The sequence below is a fragment of the Megascapheus bottae genome, chromosome 5 (assembly GCF_031878675.1).
Source record: "Megascapheus bottae isolate mThoBot1 chromosome 5, mThoBot2.hap1, whole genome shotgun sequence".
NCBI classification, from domain to species: domain Eukaryota; kingdom Metazoa; phylum Chordata; class Mammalia; order Rodentia; family Geomyidae; genus Megascapheus; species Megascapheus bottae.
In genome coordinates, this window is record NC_143513.1 from 14,614,573 (window position 1) to 14,632,983 (window position 18,411).

Below are 18,411 nucleotides of genomic sequence, written 5' to 3' on the forward strand. Positions count from 1 at the left end.
CAGGCAATCCAGTTCCTCAAACATTCTCCACCATCCTCTTAATTTCAGTGAATTAGATAAGCCTTCATGGTCTCTTACCAAGACCATTGCTATACTTTCCAAACCAAGTTGCATGTCCTTCAAACTCATACCCTAATCTACCTACCAAACCAGAAAGAATTGTCTTTCCAAATTTTTCAAAAATAGAAATCTTCAGTATATTATTTGTAGGAATGGGGTTGGTGAAATGGAATCTATGCTTTCCATTACTGTCAATAGCACAATATTCAAGTCAAGACAACAGAGAGCTGAGAAAATTTAGTCAGGAGCCCAGAATGTAGCCTAATGGTACAGAGACCACCTGAGGCTAGAAGACACCAAAGGTAAATTAATGTGGCTCTATCAATTTGGAAGTTGGGCATAAAAATTCTAATATTCAGGCCAGGAGTTTAGCCTAGTGGTAGAGTGCTTGCCTAGCATGCACGAGGACCGGGGCTTGATTCCTCAGTACCCCATACATAGAAAAAAGCCAGAAATGTTGCTGTGGCTCAAGTGGTAGAGTTCTAGCCCTGAGAAAGCGCAAGCACAGTGCTCAGGCCCTGAGTTCAAGGCCCAGGACTGGCAAAAAAAATGGAAAAAAATTCTGATATTCAGGAAAAAGTGCTCAGCATAAGAGATTGAGGAGATATCCTTCTGTCAGTGGGAGACAGAGTATGCACACAAATATACTATGTAAAGAGAAAGGGTAGTCCCAAAGAGTCACACACTGCACATTCTATTTACACACAGTATTGGGAGGGGGAGGAGGGAAACAAAACTATAGTAACAAAGAATGCATGATTGCCTTGCAAGGATAGGGAGGTCTGGAGTATAAAAGGCAAAGGAGAGAATTCTCTGTGGTGTTCCTACTATCCTACATTCTCTTGTAGTGGTTACAAGGATCTATGCATGTACAATGGCCTGAAATGTGAATTTTACTGCACATTTATAAAAAAAACATTTAAACAATGTAAGCATGATTCAGATTTCTCCAAGACCAGTGGTTTAGCAACAGCCATAGCAAAGAATACAAAGAGGTATCTTTAAAAAATACTGTAAAAGGGAATTTAAAAAGGCATAATTATATAAAACAGTCACAGAAAACAAGGTAGGGAGAAAATTCCAGGAAGAAGGAGCTGGTTAACACTGTCATGATTAATAAAGACTGTGTTCTGTTTCAACACCAACTGGAGAACTATGAAATAATTCAATTCTGATAATAATAGACCCCCAAGTTAAAGGGCACAGTCCAAAGTAAGTCAGCTCTTACTTCCAAAGTCAGCCCCAAGTGAGGTTCTCAAGCCATCCACATTTCCTACCAACTAACTATAACTCCAAGAGATTCCTATGACCCCTACTTAAGTTTTTTTTTTTTTAAAGCAACACACAGAACTGAAAGTGGTAAGCTGAGACCTTCAGATTTACAACAAAGGGCATAAACCAACCATCAAAGAAACTTGTAGGGTATGGTCTCATAGACTCTGAAATATAAAGTTTCTTGTCCTTTATTCAAAAAGTCTGTATACACCACTTCCATTATATCGATGAATTCACCAACTAGGAAGTTAATCTGAGCTTTAAAAGACATGGTTCATTTGAGTTTCATTGCATACCAATGATTCACAAATGATATGAGTCATATGAATCAACATAATCTTCAATCTTGTATGTGAGGACAGCCACACATACAAGTCTCAACTCTCTGATCTCATAATCCATCTTTCTAATAACTTGCTTGCATCCAAAATCATGTCATCCCACCAGTATAAAATCAACATGATGAGAGGAAATTGCAAATCGCAGAGATCCTCCTATTATTTAGAAAACTTAGTATTTTGATTCTTCCTTCCCAAGAACCTGAAACAAAAGCCAGGCAAACACTTGATCACACAATAGACTAAATATATATTCAGTTTTAAATCAGGAGGCCACAAAAGATATTGAGTAAACCCCTCTGTACATCACCTTTACAATAAAATTAAATTAATTTTTCAAAAAACATTGGGTACAATAATCACAGAAGAAGAAGCTGAGTATTAGGCAATGCACAAGTATAAAAGCAAGGACTGTTACTATAACCTACTACAATAAGAAACTGATAAGCTGATTGAAATGGTAACACATACAAGTAGGTACAAAAACAGAGCTAGAAGAAGAAAAGCAAGTTATCTTTCTCCAGGAGAATGCCTGGCTGATGCTTCCTCCTTTTGAGTTCAAGACATTATCTGCACTTTCTGATAGTATTATAAAAGATGGATAGTCCTCAATATGAGTCTCTTCCATCTTTTCAACTTTTTTAACATTCCAACTTAATTTTACTTTCCAACAATGTCCTTATAAGAAAATATTCTTGCTATTCATTTCATCAAGCCTATGAAGAACTGTATGATTATTTCATACATAAGAATGTTAGCAACTATTTTGAGCAAAATGGCAATCATTAGACTCTTGAAAAAAATCATTAAGAAAGGCAGGAAAGAATTTTACGAACTGCTTTTAAGATTATGACTTGGTCCACAACAAAATCTGCCAGGAATAGCAAACAAATCAAGATGATGGAGATGACCTGAATTACCAAAAGGGTTTAGTCTGGAAGTGGAAAAGTAATGAGAAGTAAGATGTTGAGTCTGTGCTAATTGGTTAGGACTGTGGTCCTAACATATACATCTAGAAGGAAGTAAAAACAGCAAATGAAAGACTTCAAACAAGACTGCCTCACATGATTCTGGATCTAGAAAACAGGGGCAGTTTCTTTTGGGAAATCATAGCAAAGAACTTAGCTGCAAGAGCGTTTACAGGTTAACTGAATATTCCCCAAGAATCTAGGAAACTTCAACCTAACAATCAATGCAACGCTGTTGCAAGTTGCTAAAGCAAAACTGTTGGCAGAAAAAACATAAATCCATGGTTCAGAAATATACCCTTCTCCTTTGCCCAAAGGATCCTTGCTGATAAAGTCCTGCCAAAAATAAGCCACACTCATTCTCTGCCATCTGTTACAGCTCAGATTATAAAGCAAAGGAGGAAGCAAATCAGGAGCAAAAGTGAACAGAAATAAGAATTTGGAAAACTACCAAGAGGTACAATTAGCAATTATGTATACATAGTTTAAATATTAAGAAACAAAATGTGAAATCAAAAACAGAAAGACTAATCAGATTTTTTAAATGACTAGAAAGAACTCCAAAGAAGTAGAAAATATTAATGTTTTTTAAAAAATCCTCAAACAGAAGATTAGACACAGTTAAAAAGTGAAATAGAAAACAGATTACCCAGCATCAGCAAACAAAATCATGGAAACATAAACATAAAAATAACAAACATAAAAATAGTATAAAAATCTTGAATATGTATAACAATTCATTAAAAAAGGGAAAAGCAGGCATAGGTAAAATGTGCTAGAGAATCAATATTCAATCAGTTGCTCAGAAACTTCTAGAGCAAACAGATATGACTAAAAGTTCATAAAACACACTAAATGCAAAGAAATGTAAAAAATAGAAACTCAAATCTAGACATTTTAGAAAAGGAATGACTAACAAAAATGAAAATATATACTTGAAAAAGAAGAGATGGATTACTTTCAAAGAAATACAATTTTATGTTAGCAGACTTTACACAAAGCAGCATAAAAACCAGGGAACAATGGCACAATCTTCTTTGCAATAATGAGGAAAACCAGTACACTTAGAATTTTATACCCACATCATTATTAACAATAAGAGACATAATCTTGAAAGAATGTAGCCACTTGCCCTATAGAAGGTATCTTGCCTCCTGATGGAGCCTGAGAATATAGTATATAAAGAGAGAAACTGGGTCCAGGAGATATACAGAGAAAAACTGGGTCCTGACACGTTTTGGATGTATTCAGTGCACATTCAGCCTTACTGCCAGCTTAATTTTAGTCTTTTGAGGTACTGCATCATGACCAATTAATTTATCAAACTACTTGCATCACTATACTATAATAATACCACTATATAATACTTGTCTTCAGTAAAAGGAATTCTGAAACATATTCACAATCTAAAATACTATGCAGTTCCTGAAACAAATCACCATAACATCTGAAGTTCACCACGCCCACTGGAACACTATTTTGATCTACTTCAATATGTCTATTGAACGTCAACAAATCAGGACTAAACGTACTCACCCCGTGTTCCTTAGCAGCTGTGACAATGTTGAAGAGGACATCTTCCTCAACAAAGGGTCTGACAGCATCGTGGATGATCACCACTTCTGGCTTCGAGAGTTGGGAATCTGGCTGATCCTTCGCCAGTGCTTTCAGTCCATTGAAAATTGACCTGTGACGAGTCTCTCCAGCTTCAACCAGTGAGATTCGTTCATGCTGGTACTTGTGAATAATATCCCTCATCACTCCCATGTTCTCTCGTGTCACTGCTACCACAATGTCCTTTATCCAATACACTCTAAAAGAAAACATGCATACATATCATGGAAGGAAACTTGAAAACATCTACAGCTACTAACAGGAAAAATGAATTATAATACTAATAAGTATCAGTATTTTACACAGGGAGATCAAAACCTGAGGGCTAAAAGTTAAATTATTCCTATGCATTTTTGTTAGGTCTGATTTTTTAAAAAAGAGGATGAAAATCAATTTGCATTTCACAGAGATGGTACATGGGATGTAGTGATGTAGTCATAAATATCACAGATGTCAGATATTTTTTACTGCAATTAATCTTTAACAGTAACATTAATTTTCAACTAGTACCACTAATTTTCTAAACAAGAGACCCTAAAAATATGTTTTAAAAGTGATCATTTTGTTAATGTTTTCCTCTGAGTGGGATACAGCCAACTTAAAACCCTTTCTTTTTTTGTTTCTGGGGGTAGAGGTTGGTTTGTTTGTTTGTTTGTTTGTTTGTTTTTGTCAGTCCTAGGGCTTGAACTTGGGCCTGAGCACTGTCCTTGGACTTTCTCAAGGCTAGAGCTCTATCACTTGAGCCACAGAACCACTTCTGGCTTTTTCTATATATGTGATAAAGAGGAATTGAACGTAGGTCTTTATGCATGCCAGGCAGGCACTCTACCATTAGGCCACACTCCCAACCCTCAAAACACTTTTGAATTCAAAAAGTTGACTGTCTCTTTCCAGGAATCCAATTGAGCTGGCAAACTGATTGCTCATCTAACAAAAATTTGACCATATCAAGGTAACTATGTAGTTTAAGTGGAGAAAAATCCATTAAGTTTATAGAAATCACATTTGAATAGAAAAAAAAAACTCACAGCTCTGTGACATTCAAGGAATTGTTCTAGTGAATGGCATCAAATATATAAGGTATTTCTTTTTTCCTTTTTTCTTTATTTTTTTTTCCAGTCCTAGGGCTAGAACTCAAGGCCTGGACACTGTCCTTGGGCTTTCTCAAGGCTAGTGCTCTACTACCTGAGCCACAGCACCACTTTCAGCTTTTTTCTATGTGGTAACAAGGAATTGAACCCAGGGCTTCTTGCATGCTAGACAAGCACTCTATCACTAGGCGACATTCTTGGTCCAGTGCTATTTATTTTCTGCTGTGAAAGCACTGTGCTGAAGGAGAACCTACTGGCTTACTGGACTAGAAACAATACAAGGTACTAAGTGGCTACCAAAACAAAGAATTTGACAGAGTTCTCTTCACCAGTGACCAGTCATAAGAGCTGTCACTGTAGAGGAATTCACCATAGCCAACAGGCTCAAACCAGAACAATTGCCTGTGAACCATAGTATCATTTCTGAATGAAAGTCACTAAAAAATGCTTAATAGAATTACTAGCCTCTGAAATACTGCTAGTGCTAAAACAGACAAGTCCTGAAAAGAAATCAACTATCACATAATATAAAATGATTTAGTTCATCTAATTAATGTTTTCATTCCTATAATTTTCACAGTAATACCCCTTCACTGTCAGAAAGAGATATCAACAAATGCATTATATCTGTGTATTACCCCTTAAAAGGGACTTCACATAGAAAAAAAAAGAGTTACCAGTTATCATTAAGACAATACAAGATTCCATTTTATTTCACCTTCTAGAATATCAGTTTAAGGATACTGGAGATAATAGCTATTTTTTTCCATTGTGTCACTACAAAACTGTTAGTAGGTGCTCCATAAAGAAACACTGGCTGGAGGAAAACATGAGTGGGAGCAATATAACGTCTCATTGATCCCCATCAGCTTAATAGTGCTCCTTACTTTCTGGGCAGCTACTCATATGTACCACACTCCCTTAAAGAAAAAAAAAAAGAAGGAATTATCCTTGCCTATTCAGTATAATTTTGTTATTTGTATTGTTTTGACTTGTTAAGGTATTCTTATTTCTATGCCCTAAGGCTTCTTGAGGGCTAAGCTTACTAATATATTTTATCAGACACCTCTAGAAGATTTTAATCACAAATAAAAACGATACATAACACAGAATGCCAAATAACTGTCTTTATAGGCCATGAAAGAGATCAGGGAATAAGATTGAGTATAAGTCTACCTTTCGGTTTGGTTGGTAGCCAAACTCCCTTCCTTCCATGGAAAAATTTAACAGTTCTAGTAGTCACACTATTGCTTATAGTTTAGAATTTACCCTGTTGATAAAGACCTTAGCAATGGGCTCAGTACCTCCACAGTACCCCAATGTCTGACCTGTGACCCATCATTCTCTATACCCTACTGCTCACCGCTCATGACTGTTTTCTCTTCAAATCCCAACAGGACCCATTCTTATCACTTCTGGATCATCTTTCTCAAGTACAAATTCTGTAGCCATGCCCTGTGAGCTCTTAAGAGTGCTTACCTCAAACCCTACGGCACCTACAACTCACACCTAGCTTTTCCCAAAGACAGCACTCCTTTTCCTCTCACACAAGTCTCCTATTTTCATGCCTTTCAACACTGCCTATTTCCTGACATGTCTTCCTGATTCCAGCCACTCCTGTCTGAGTCTTACTTACTCAAGTCTCAGAGGTTCAATCAAAAGCACCATCAGGCACTTTCTGTAACTGCAACTCTGGAGGGAGCCTCCCTGCTTTTCACTTTCTGAAGACTCATGCCTGGAGGCTTATTATACATCACAGCACACTCAACTTTAATATCCCTCTCACCAGGCTGCCAATTCATAAAGAAGTACAGACTTGGCAGACATTGATCTTCCAATAATAATAAAAGTAGAAATACCTAAGACATGTGGAACATTCAGTAGCTGTCCTTGCCTGTAGAGGACTGTGCCTACAGTACCTCATTTAATATCCATATTGATTCTGTGAGGTAAGTCACTGTTATCCCAATTTTACACATGATGATAAAGTGCTATAATCACAGATGGAAAATGAAAGAAACAAGCTCTATTCCCCATATCACTCTGGAGTCCATGCCTTTAAGCCCTGTAAATATGCCATGTCTCAGAGGGCATGATATGCAAGAGAGAAAATATTATTGGGGATCATTTTGCCTCCAGCACTTAACATATGTTCCTAGGGTTGAACCACATAACTCTACTGCTTTTATAGGAATCAATTTCTTATCATCTCCAGCAACTCAAGCAAAAGTAGATATTCCTTTATCCATGTGTCAACTGAGTCAATCACCAAACATCATGGACTTAGTACACAGCAAGTACTAAGCCAGACACTTGGTGATAGAGTACTGAACAAGACTGACACAGTTCCATACGTCAAACATCAGTCAATATCTGTTTAAAAAAATAAATAAAAACATTCAATTGTTTTTAAAAAAAATCACTTTTGACTTCATAGGAAACCATTAACAGCAATTGAATATATGTTGATTATTTAATATGGTATCACATAGCAAGCGAACTGCCACTGAATTATATCTCAGACATGTTTCATTTTTAATAGAAAAGGAATCATAAGAAATGTTCAGCTAAGTCACAAAGCAAGATCCTTCTGTAAAACCAGAGAAGTTATTAGGTCACAAATAACAAAATCTGTTAGAAGTAGCCCTTTAAAGAGCACACTGAATGAAAAAGTAAAATGCAAAAGAATTAAGAGATGAAAGAAATAAGAAAATGAAGAGATACTATACAACAAAGAAGTTATTTGAATATCTGTTAAATAATTTAATTCACAAGTTTTACTAGAATAACTCTATTCTATTGGAACAGGATATTCTATTTGGAAATATGACTATTTCCAAATAATTGTGTTAGGCTGCAAAAATAATGTTTCAATGACTGTTTCTCAAACTGAATATTTCAGGCCTTAACAATGTATTTGGAAATCAATTTACTTCAGATCAAAACTATTGAGTAGATAGAACAGAAATTCAATTAGGGAAGTTAGACTATATAACACAAAACAGGGAGGAAAGCACCACAGAAAATAAAAGTTTAGAAAACACTGGTTTGGACCACTCAAGAGATAGCAGGCTTATTATGCTATTTTGTTCCACAACTAAGGATACACCCAAGATTTGCAAGACTTTATAAGTACTGTTTGTATTTCAAAGGATTTATTCACATTCTTTTCTAGTTATAGAATTAAATTTTAATACTGCAGAAAGCTTTTAATAATGTAAAACCATGGGACTGCAAAAGACCTTAAGTACCTCACACAGTGCCTACTGAACAAATATTTGCTGAATAAAGGCATCTAGTCTGCCTCTTAGCTGAAGACATGTCTACACCAAACCCCAGCAGTCCTATTTCTATCAAGTTCTCTTGACTATTTCCTTCCTAGCACATTCCATAGCAAAATAAACCTGGCCCCAATCTCCAGAACACCTACAGACTTATTTCAAGGAAGAAACATAATGTCTCAGAAGTTATTTTTTCTTAAAATAACAAATATTACTTACAAGCATGTTCTGCTCAGATGGTTTAATAAGATCAATTGCAAACAGAATATTTCAATAAAGTCTTTTTTTTCAGAATACAGGGAAAATCATGCCTTGTTAAACACCTCCAAAAAGGAAAGCAAAATAACAAAAGAACAACAAACAAACTAAACATTCCCCTCAAGGTGACAAAAATAATCCAGATTCAAAAGGATAGTGGCAGCTGCTACTCAGTATTTTGACAGCCTAAATGGAAACCCACAAGTCAATATGATGAGCAGCTTCCTACTGCCTTCAAAGTGTCAAACCTTTCAGTAGTATCTGAAGGCTTCCAGAAGCCTACTAGTCTCAAGCTAGTTATCCTGGTCTTGTTCTATACAATTCTCATAAGAGGCCTTTGGGAATTCAACATAAACTTCTAATCATATGATCTACAAAAAAAAAGCAGTCAACCTGTTCCTTCCCTTCATCCAGACTTCAGCCTCGTAAGATGAAGTTTGGGGGGGAAAAAAAAACCCTAAATCAAATCAATTAATAAATCTATCTCCCCACTCAACTGAAATTAGCATAAATGTCCTTCTTTCTGAATCTCTGGGCAGTGGATCATTGAGAACCACCGATCCTACTTCTTAAGTATTTTCCCCATCTTCCCCACTTCTTCATTCTTATTACCACAGTTTTAATCATCACATAATCAGTGGACAAACATTCATGTATTTACTTTTCATCTCCCCTGCTCAATAAAATTCACAGTGTTTTATACAAATATCATAGGTGTGAATGACTGGTTAAAGTACATAAGCAAACAAAACCTAAAGAAAGACCAACATTCAGAAAACAGAATGGAAGTGGAGATGTGGCTCAAATAGTAGAGCACCAGCCTTCAGTGAAAAAGGCAAATGAGAGGGCATGGCCCTGAATACAAGCCTCAGGAGTGGTGCATACACAAAAAGTAGTTTAAAAAAAAAAAGACAGGGAAGGGGGGGAAAACCAAGAGGGGGTGGGGGGGAGGGTAATGGGACCAAGACATGTGGAAGGGTATCAACGTATGTGAATTAATGCACCTTCTATCTGGCAAATATCATGTTACCCTTTTATTAAATACAATAAAAAAAGAACAAACAAACAAACAACAAAAAAAAAAAGAAACAAGGGCCGGGAGTTTGGCCTAGTGATAGAGTGCTTGCCTAGCATGCACAAAGACCCGGGTTCGATTCCTCAGTACCACATACATAGAAAAAAGCTGGAAGTGGTGCTGAAGCTCAAGTGGTAGAGTTACTAGCCTTGAGGAAGTCCAAGGACAGTGCTCAGGCCCTGAGCTCAAGCCCAGGACTGGCAAAAAAAAAAAAAAAAAGAAACAAAGAAAAAAAGCTAAATTTTATATTTTAATAGATTGAAAAATTACTCCTTGAAAGAGGAAAGGGACCAGTGGGAGGGAAGAATACTGAAGGATGAGATTAATAGAAAGTATAAAATATACATGTATAAAGATGTCATAGTGAAACATGCTTTGTATAATTAATATATACTACTAGATTTGAATACCAATATATGAGTACATAATGACGTGTATCTGTGTCAGGAAGTCTAGAAATGTTTCTTACCAGTGTGGCAGATCATCTCCTATAGAAGACTTATATAAGACACCAAATTTGTCAGGCATGGATAATATGAAATAACATATTATGGTAAGCAAGATCCTCCACCTAATAAGCTTCCGTAAGAAAATTCATGTTAGTCCTTCTTCATATCTGTTCTCAAAGGAAACAACAGAGTCCATGATCAGATTCTAAGACTCTCAGATATGATTTTCTCTCCCATTAGCATACATTAACTGTTCACCTTCCAGGTTAGAAGAAGCATGGCCAAAGTTTAACTTCTTATTCCATCTTATGGTTTTTGTAATCCTATCTGGCTTTTTAGCTATCTAGGACAACCAACCCTTCTTAAAAGACTGGTTTCCTTAGATATTTGAAACCAGAAATTAGAATATTGGTGAGAATTTTTACTTTCATGTTCCCTCCAAGTTTCCCTTTCACCCCCAGCCAATCTTTCACTCTGTGTCTTGAATGAAATATCACACAATGCCTTTACCATTATGTGACCCAGCCAGGTGCAGATTTTTCCTAGCAAGCTTCAGCCCAGGCCAGGTTCCTTAAATATTATTAGACACTGAGAAAACTTTTTATACTGATTCCTAAAGAGGGAAAGACAAAGGCCCTGGTCCTAAATTAAAGTTCCTTAAACTTTTACCACCCCCATCCCCTAACCCACTCAGGCAGACATATCTAGGTAGCAGTATACCCTTTGCTTTCACTGTCATGCATTGAGTAAATTCTACTAAAAAAAAAAAATGCTTTGTATTCATTGCCCTGACTTGTGCTTCTTTCTTGGGAATCTCAAAAATCTTAGAGGAATTGGGGGCTCTCTCGTGTAAGAATTATCCTAATGTAGCTTTTGTGTCTAGCTACTCAGAAGGCTGAGTTCTGAGGATGGTGGTTCAAAGCCAACTCAGACAAGAAAGTACAGGGACATTCTCATCTCCAATTTACTACCAAAAAGGGGAGTACATGGATCTGTGGCTCAAAGTGATAGAGCTCCAGCCTTGAGCTCGGGGACAACGTTCAAGCCACAGATAGAGAAGGTGGTCAAATGAGTATCATGACATTATTCCAGAGTTGTATGCCCCGTAAACACCATCATTTTCACATGACTTCTTGGAATACTATTTCCTTGCAGAACTCAAGCTAAAAAGCAAGAGTTCTATAAGATGAATATCCTTCTGCTCCATTCCTTGTTACTCAAATGATTTAAAAACAAAACTATGATACTGTTATAATTTGTAAATCAATTGCCCCTAAGAGTTAATATTTGAAGACTGTTGTTACCAATTAAGTGAAAGTGGAAAACATGCAAATGAATACTAAAGTTTTTCCACAGAAAAGGTTAAATATTAAAAAATGTCTACATCCCCCTCTATACAATCACCTAGATCAACAACTCAAGATCTATTGTAGCCGTAGACTTACTCATATAAACAAGCTACCTTGTCACGGTGCCTTTGGCCCTAGAATGTTGTAAGTACATGATTAATAAAATGGTTTCAATCCCCCGTTCCCACTACCTAAAGAAGTAGAAGACTGAGAGGTAGTAACTGGAATGGTTTGTGTGTTTTGCTGTCTTGGCTTCTGCAGTATACCTTTCTGGATAATATGTTGTTTTCTTTTTTTAATTTTTGTTTTGTTTTGAGGAAACAGTGGTTCTAATCTAAGCCATATGCAATGGATGTTGTCTTGAAACCAAACTGGTTTACTTGACTGCCATATTATACCAACGTTCAGAAAGAAAGTTAACTAACTGCCCAACTGTGTGGGCTTTTGCAGTCAGTTTTCCATCCAGCCTCACCCCAGGCTCCATCACATTACAAAAGTGTTGAAAAAAGGCATGCTCGCCTTTTGCACTGTCCCAATTCCTAGCTACTGCTCACCTGGATTTCCTTACCTTTTTCCCTCACCCTCTTTCAGGGACCTAATTAACTCCAGTCCCATTTTCTACAAAGATAAGCACGTGTTGATCTTCTGTTACTCTTAAATCTGTTTCCACTATCAGAAGGTTAGCATTAAATATCCACACCTAACTGTCTTATAGAAGATGCTCAGCAAATGTATACTGGACATAGGAACAGGTGCCCAGGGAACCTCGAGGTGTGTCCACCATACCGCTCAAAGCACGCATGCGCAGAAACGGTGACCAGAGCAAGGAGATCCCTGGGAAGCCCCAGGCGCGAGTCCACCTTACACGCGTGCGCAGAAGCAGCAGCGCGCTGCACCCAGACTCCAGAAATCCCATCCTCCCCATCCCGGCCACGGCTAGAACTAAATATTCTCCGCGCAGCCGCACTGTCCGGCTTTCCCCTCCCTCCTGACAATGCACAAACAGCACCCACAGGGCAGCTGAATAATTAATAATAATAATAGTAATAAAAATAATCATCCGGATGGTCCCATCTGCCAAGGGAGGGCAGGAACTGGGGCTCCCGCTGGAGGGAACCCCACCTTGGCAGCAGGGCGCAGCGGGCGGCGGAAGTGGAGGCCCTGGCGCCCAGCGGGCGCGGGGCTGGGCGCGGCGCGGTGTGGGGAGCGGGTGCGCCGGCGCCGCTTTACCTCTCCAGGGCCTGCAGGGTGTAGCTGATGAGCGGCCGCTCCAGCACCGGGCAGAACTGCTTCGGGGTGGGGACGCCCATCCTCTCCCCGCATCCCCCGGCCGGCAGCACGGCCGCCACGGCAATCGGGTGACTTCCGGGCTGGGCCGGGGCGGCCCTCAACGAAGAGGCCGAGGCCGCGGGCTCCGCGCCCCGCCGGGCGCTCAGGCAAGGCCCGGGCTCCGCAGGCCCCGAGGCTCCGGGCGGCCCTTGTTCCATGGCGGCGCGCTAGCTTCCCGCGCTGCACCCGGGGTGGATGGTGGAGGAGGAGGAAGCGGAGAAGGCCGGGGACTGCGTGCTCCCGCGCGGCCAGACCCGCCGTGGCCGTAGCCCAGCTCTCGGACCTTCCCCGCTGACGCGGCTGCAGCCTCTGCGCGCGCGGGCCCGGCGCCCCGGGCGGCGGGCTTCCTGCAGTCCTCTTCCCAGGAGAACCCGGCCGGCCCCGGAGGTCTTCACCTACTGCAGGGTTGTGTGAAAAAGAAAAAACAAAAACAATTGTGTGTGCAGTTACTGGCAGGACGCTCCCACTCCTCCCCACTTCTAATTGAGTGGGAATCGTAAGAATTCGGATGGGATCGACCATGCGCATGGCCCTCAGTTATCTGATTTCTTTAACTCCGGAGCTTTCTGCTTTCTACCTGAAGACGGGTGGGCTGACATATCTAGACGTATCCTTGATCCATACTGCAATCTAAGTTCAGACCCTTGGAACCTATTAGGTAGTGCATCCTGAGATCCGTGTTCCACCCTCAAGAATCAGGGTCTGATCAGTCTCCGGTGGGCCCTGGGCTTGGAGATGTTACAAGACTCAGGTGGTTCTCACACCTCCGGGGTCCAAGCCTTGATAGGCATGTATCTGTCTAGTTAGCTAGCAGTGAAAGTTGGATTGCTTTTCTTTTACAGAGCAAGTGACAGGGTTAGATCATGTGACCTGTGTAAGGTTGCACAGCTATTGCCCAAGCAGTCTTAAGCCCCATACATGAGTATTACAAGTTGGAGATTTCCAGGCCTGAAGTATTCCTTTCTCTTATTTAGTACTGTGCTTGCTCGAGGTGTTTACCCTGAAAATATAATGGAACATTCGAAGTACCAAAGCACTATTGCGTTTGTCCCTGGAAAGTGAACTCCACCAGAGCAAGACTCTGCTTTTGTGTTTGTTTGGTATTGGTTTGGGTTGTGTGCCCAAAGTCTAGAAAAGTAACAGAAGCTTAATATCTATTATTTCAATGCTGGTTGAATAATGATAACCAAAGAATATACAATTACTTGCCAATTCAGATATCAGTCTTCATCCATAAATATGAATGTAAAATTCATGAAACAATCTTGAGCACTGAAACTATCCAGTTTACTTTTTTCCCCCATTTTTCTAGTTTTAAACACAAAAAAATAAAAACTGCCTGTTCTGATACCCCTTTTGTTTAGCATTGTTGCTTGCATTAGGAGTAATAGATAGTTCCCACACTAATTTAAGTCTGTCAAATACTGTCCCTTGCATGAAAAAAAAAGTAAGCACGATGGTGTATTTATTTTGTTACAATAGTTTCTTTCCAGTGTCTTACTGTATTTTCTTTTAAAGGCATCCATAGTAAGCCAAAAAATACACTCCCAGAGAACCTTAGGATATCAGGCCAGGAGTAGATTCTTGTGGTGGTGTGTTCCTACTTGGTCAGGTGAGACACTACAAGAGGCAGCACAAAAAAAAATATAAAAGAGCATATGGATTTATTATTCACAAACTCTTGAAAGAAGCAGGATGATCACAAAGCTCACTGGGAAAGCTGGAGATGACAGAACATTCAATTAACAAGAGGAGGAAATGCTGTGGGGCAGCTGTGGAACTATGCCATATTAAGATCCATAGACTTTCTAGATTAGGTTGTGCATTCTTTAAAAACCCCATGCCAATGGGGTAATTTCCTTCTGTGATTGTGGTATAAACCTTTGGTGTATCATGATGAACAGCTGAAGCTGAAGTATACTTTAGATTTGGGGGAGGAGGGATTGTGGGATAAGAAATAAGTAGTTATGTTGCAAACAACCAAACACGCTAGAAAAGGTGTTTTTTTTAACTTCCTTCCATATTATTATTCTGAAGGTAAGATTAAAGCTAGTCTTTCTGTTCTCAATCTTGCCCAAAGAAAAGTATTTTAATATTATTATGAAAAAATGCAGATTTTCTCTCATCCCAGTTAACATTGGTAGTTAGAAAACTTTATTATTATTATTATTATTAATTTATTATTTTGCCAGCTCTGGGACTTGAGCAAAGGGCCTGAGCATTATCCTTGGGCTTTCCTCAAGGCTAGCACTCTACCGCTTGAGCCACAGCACCACTTCTAGCTTTTTTTTCAGTGTATGTGGTGCTGAGGAATCAAACCCAGAGTGTCATGCATGCTAGGCAAGCACTATACCACTAGGCCAAACTCCCTGCCCCTACAAAACTTTTTAAAGTCCAAGTTTGCTGCATGCCTTATAATCCCCATACTAGGTAGGCCAAGGAAGGAGAACCACCAGTGTAAGGACAGCCTGGGATACACAGCAATACGGTCCCAAAACACCAAGAAAAAATAATGATAACACATGCTGGCAAGGATGAGGAAGAAAAGTAACTTTCGTATACTTTTGACTGTTTTACAGATATTGAAGAAAACAGTGTGGAAGTTTCTCAAAATTAAAAAAAAAAAACTAAAAGTAGAACTTCCATATGATCCTACTCTGCCAGTCCTAAGTCAATACCAACATCCAAAAGACATACTTGCATTCCTATGTTTACTGTGGCAGCAATCATAACTGACAAGATGTGAAATCAACCTACATACTCAACAGATGAATAGATAAATTATATATCTAATTCTTCTTTAACCAGGAATCCATGGTGAGATATATGCATATATATATATATATATATACACAATTACACACACACACACACACACACACACATATACACACACAGAGACACAATTATTGAGTCCTAAGTAAAGACATTGTGTCATTTGCAGGAAAATGAATAGAACTTGAGGATATCATGTTAAACAATATAAGCCAGACATGTTTTCTCTCATGTTTGGGAATGAAATTTTAACAATTTAAAAAAGGAGAAGAAAGGGGCTGGGAGTGTGGCCTAGTGGTAGAATGCTTGCCTAGCATGCACGAAGACCAGGGTCCGATTCCTTGGAATCATACACAAAGAAAAGGTCAGAAGTGGTGCTGTGGCTCAAGTGGTAGCCTGCTAGCCTTGAGAAAAGCCCAAGGATAGTGTTCAAGCCCTGAGTTCAAGTTCCAGAACTGACAAAAAAAAAAAAGAGAGAAGGAAGGGAAAGAGAAGCTTACCGGTAAGAATGATATGATTAAAATATAATATGCAAATATACAAAAATATCATAGGAAACCTATAGAATTCTAAAAGAAATGTCTTAATAATTGTCACAGACTCGCATTATATCAAGCCATGACAAATTTAGCCACAATTGCATTTTGCATTGAGTTAGTTTTGTTCTTAAGCACAATTATTAATTTAGCTCTGTTCACTAAGAATCTCTAGATCTAAGTATTGCATATAAACAATGTCTAGCAGATCAATTTGTGAACATAAGGACAAACCAATATATTTCTGCATATATTTATAGAGGTAAAAACAGTAAGTTCTACATTATCCATACAATAGGGAAAAAACAGGTTGCTATTTTCTGCCTAGTTAGATCAGCCACATTATGAGAATGTTTCTGTATCCATCATTTGAAAGTGCTATCCTTAGAAAGTGGGGTTCTCTGAAACGCATAGGTAATAACTATATTATGATATTAATTAAAAAGCATAGAAAAATGTAAAACTCAAGCCACATTTGAAGGCAAAGCACAAATAGTGGAAAAGGAAAGGGCCGGGAGTGGTTTTGTTTGCATCTTTGTTTTTTTGTTTGTTTTTGTTTTTTTGGCTGGTCATGGGCTTGAACTCTGGACCTTTGCACAGCTCAAAGCTAGTGTTCTACCCTAGGCCCCAGCACCACTTCCCCCTGGAGTGTTTTTTGTTGTTGTTCTGATCTTACCACAAGAGGCAGAATGATGACTCCAGTCTAGCCCCTGGTTCTAATCCCCTAGACCAAGATATATACCATTTTCCCTTGCTGGAGGGATACTACATTTATGATACCGTGTTTGCCATGGATTATCAAAGTGGGCGCTATATAAGCACAACATTCCTTACTCTATGACGTAGGGAAGAGGACAGAGTGAGACAGGATCATAGTGAAATTATGTAGGCAACATCTTGAAGCTCCTAAAGACAAAGAAATCAACTTTTCACCTGGAATTTCTGACAGAGAACAACCCTACCTCTTTACAGCCCAATGCAGTCTTCTACTTGCAGACTTCTGATACCGGCCACTGAAATAGGTTTGTGGTGTTTTAATCCACTGAGTTTATGGTAATTTATTATAATAACAACTAATTATAAATAATAAATTATAAGAACAACTAATGTAGATTCACATTTGAGAAGAGCTTTAAAGTTTCAATTTGACTTTAATCTCCAAGTTGTACATTGTTTCAATATATTGATCTGATTGGAAAAAAAATAAAGATCTAGTTCCTTAATTTTACTTAATTTTATTACTATTGAGACTTAAAACCTTGTAACTGATGAAATATATTTCATCATACTGCAGTTATTTAAAGTAAAACTTTTAAAGTGTATACCACAATTTTATAAATGTCTTATGACATGTCTTTATTTTCTTTTACCTTTATAAAGAAAACAGGAGGCTTAACTTCACATTTTGGAAAGTGTTAAGTCCAAGTACTAGAGTGCATGCTTCCAAGAGGATCTTATAGTGAGCAGACTTACTGAGGACCTTGCAGGAGGACTATTGAGATGAAAAATCACATAAAGAGACAGAATAGACAGAGGCTGAATGGGACCTCATGCCATGCTCAGGCTTTTATAATGACCCTCGCTTGAGAATTTACCAGGGTCCCATGGGAAATAACTTCATTTTTTTTATGGACCTACACCAGATGACACTGTCCCTAACCATTTTGTGCTCAATGCTTGTACTCTATCACTGAAACCACAGTTCCACTTTATTTTGGTGGTTAATTTGAGAACAATAGTCTAATGAAATTTCCTGCCAGGGTTGGCTTTAATCAGCAATCTCAGCCTCCTGAGTACCTAGGATTATAGGTATGATCCACCAGCTCACAACCAAACAAAAAAATCTTAATAAGAGACAAAGGCAAAACAAACAATAACAACATACACACACACACATACACACACACACACACACACACACACACGTTCACACACACACAGGTTTTTCTGTCTACCAAGGAGATCAATTGTGAGTGCAGAAAATAAATGTTCTTATTACTTCTTAGGCTATGT

At 38.6% G+C, this 18,411-nt stretch overlaps 1 protein-coding gene across 5 annotated transcripts in view; it reads right to left on the reverse strand.

Annotated features, from left to right (window-relative positions):
• Positions 1-13,469, reverse strand: part of Crppa (CDP-L-ribitol pyrophosphorylase A) — a 196,928-nt gene extending 183,459 nt beyond the window's left edge. For 3 of the 5 annotated variants that reach the window (XM_090332284.1, XM_090332282.1, XM_090332283.1), the window contains exons 1-2: positions 12,989-13,469; positions 4,178-4,454 (exon numbers count right to left, since the gene is read on the reverse strand). In XM_090332284.1, coding sequence (XP_090188410.1) covers positions 4,178-4,454; positions 12,989-13,245 — 534 coding nt within the window. In that variant the 5' untranslated portion in view covers positions 13,246-13,469. Of the gene's footprint in view, positions 1-4,177; positions 4,455-12,326; positions 12,540-12,988 lie in introns of those variants that run through there. The other 2 variants (XM_090332286.1, XM_090332285.1) reach the window with 2 other exon arrangements.
• Positions 13,470-18,411: the final 4,942 nt, after the last annotated feature.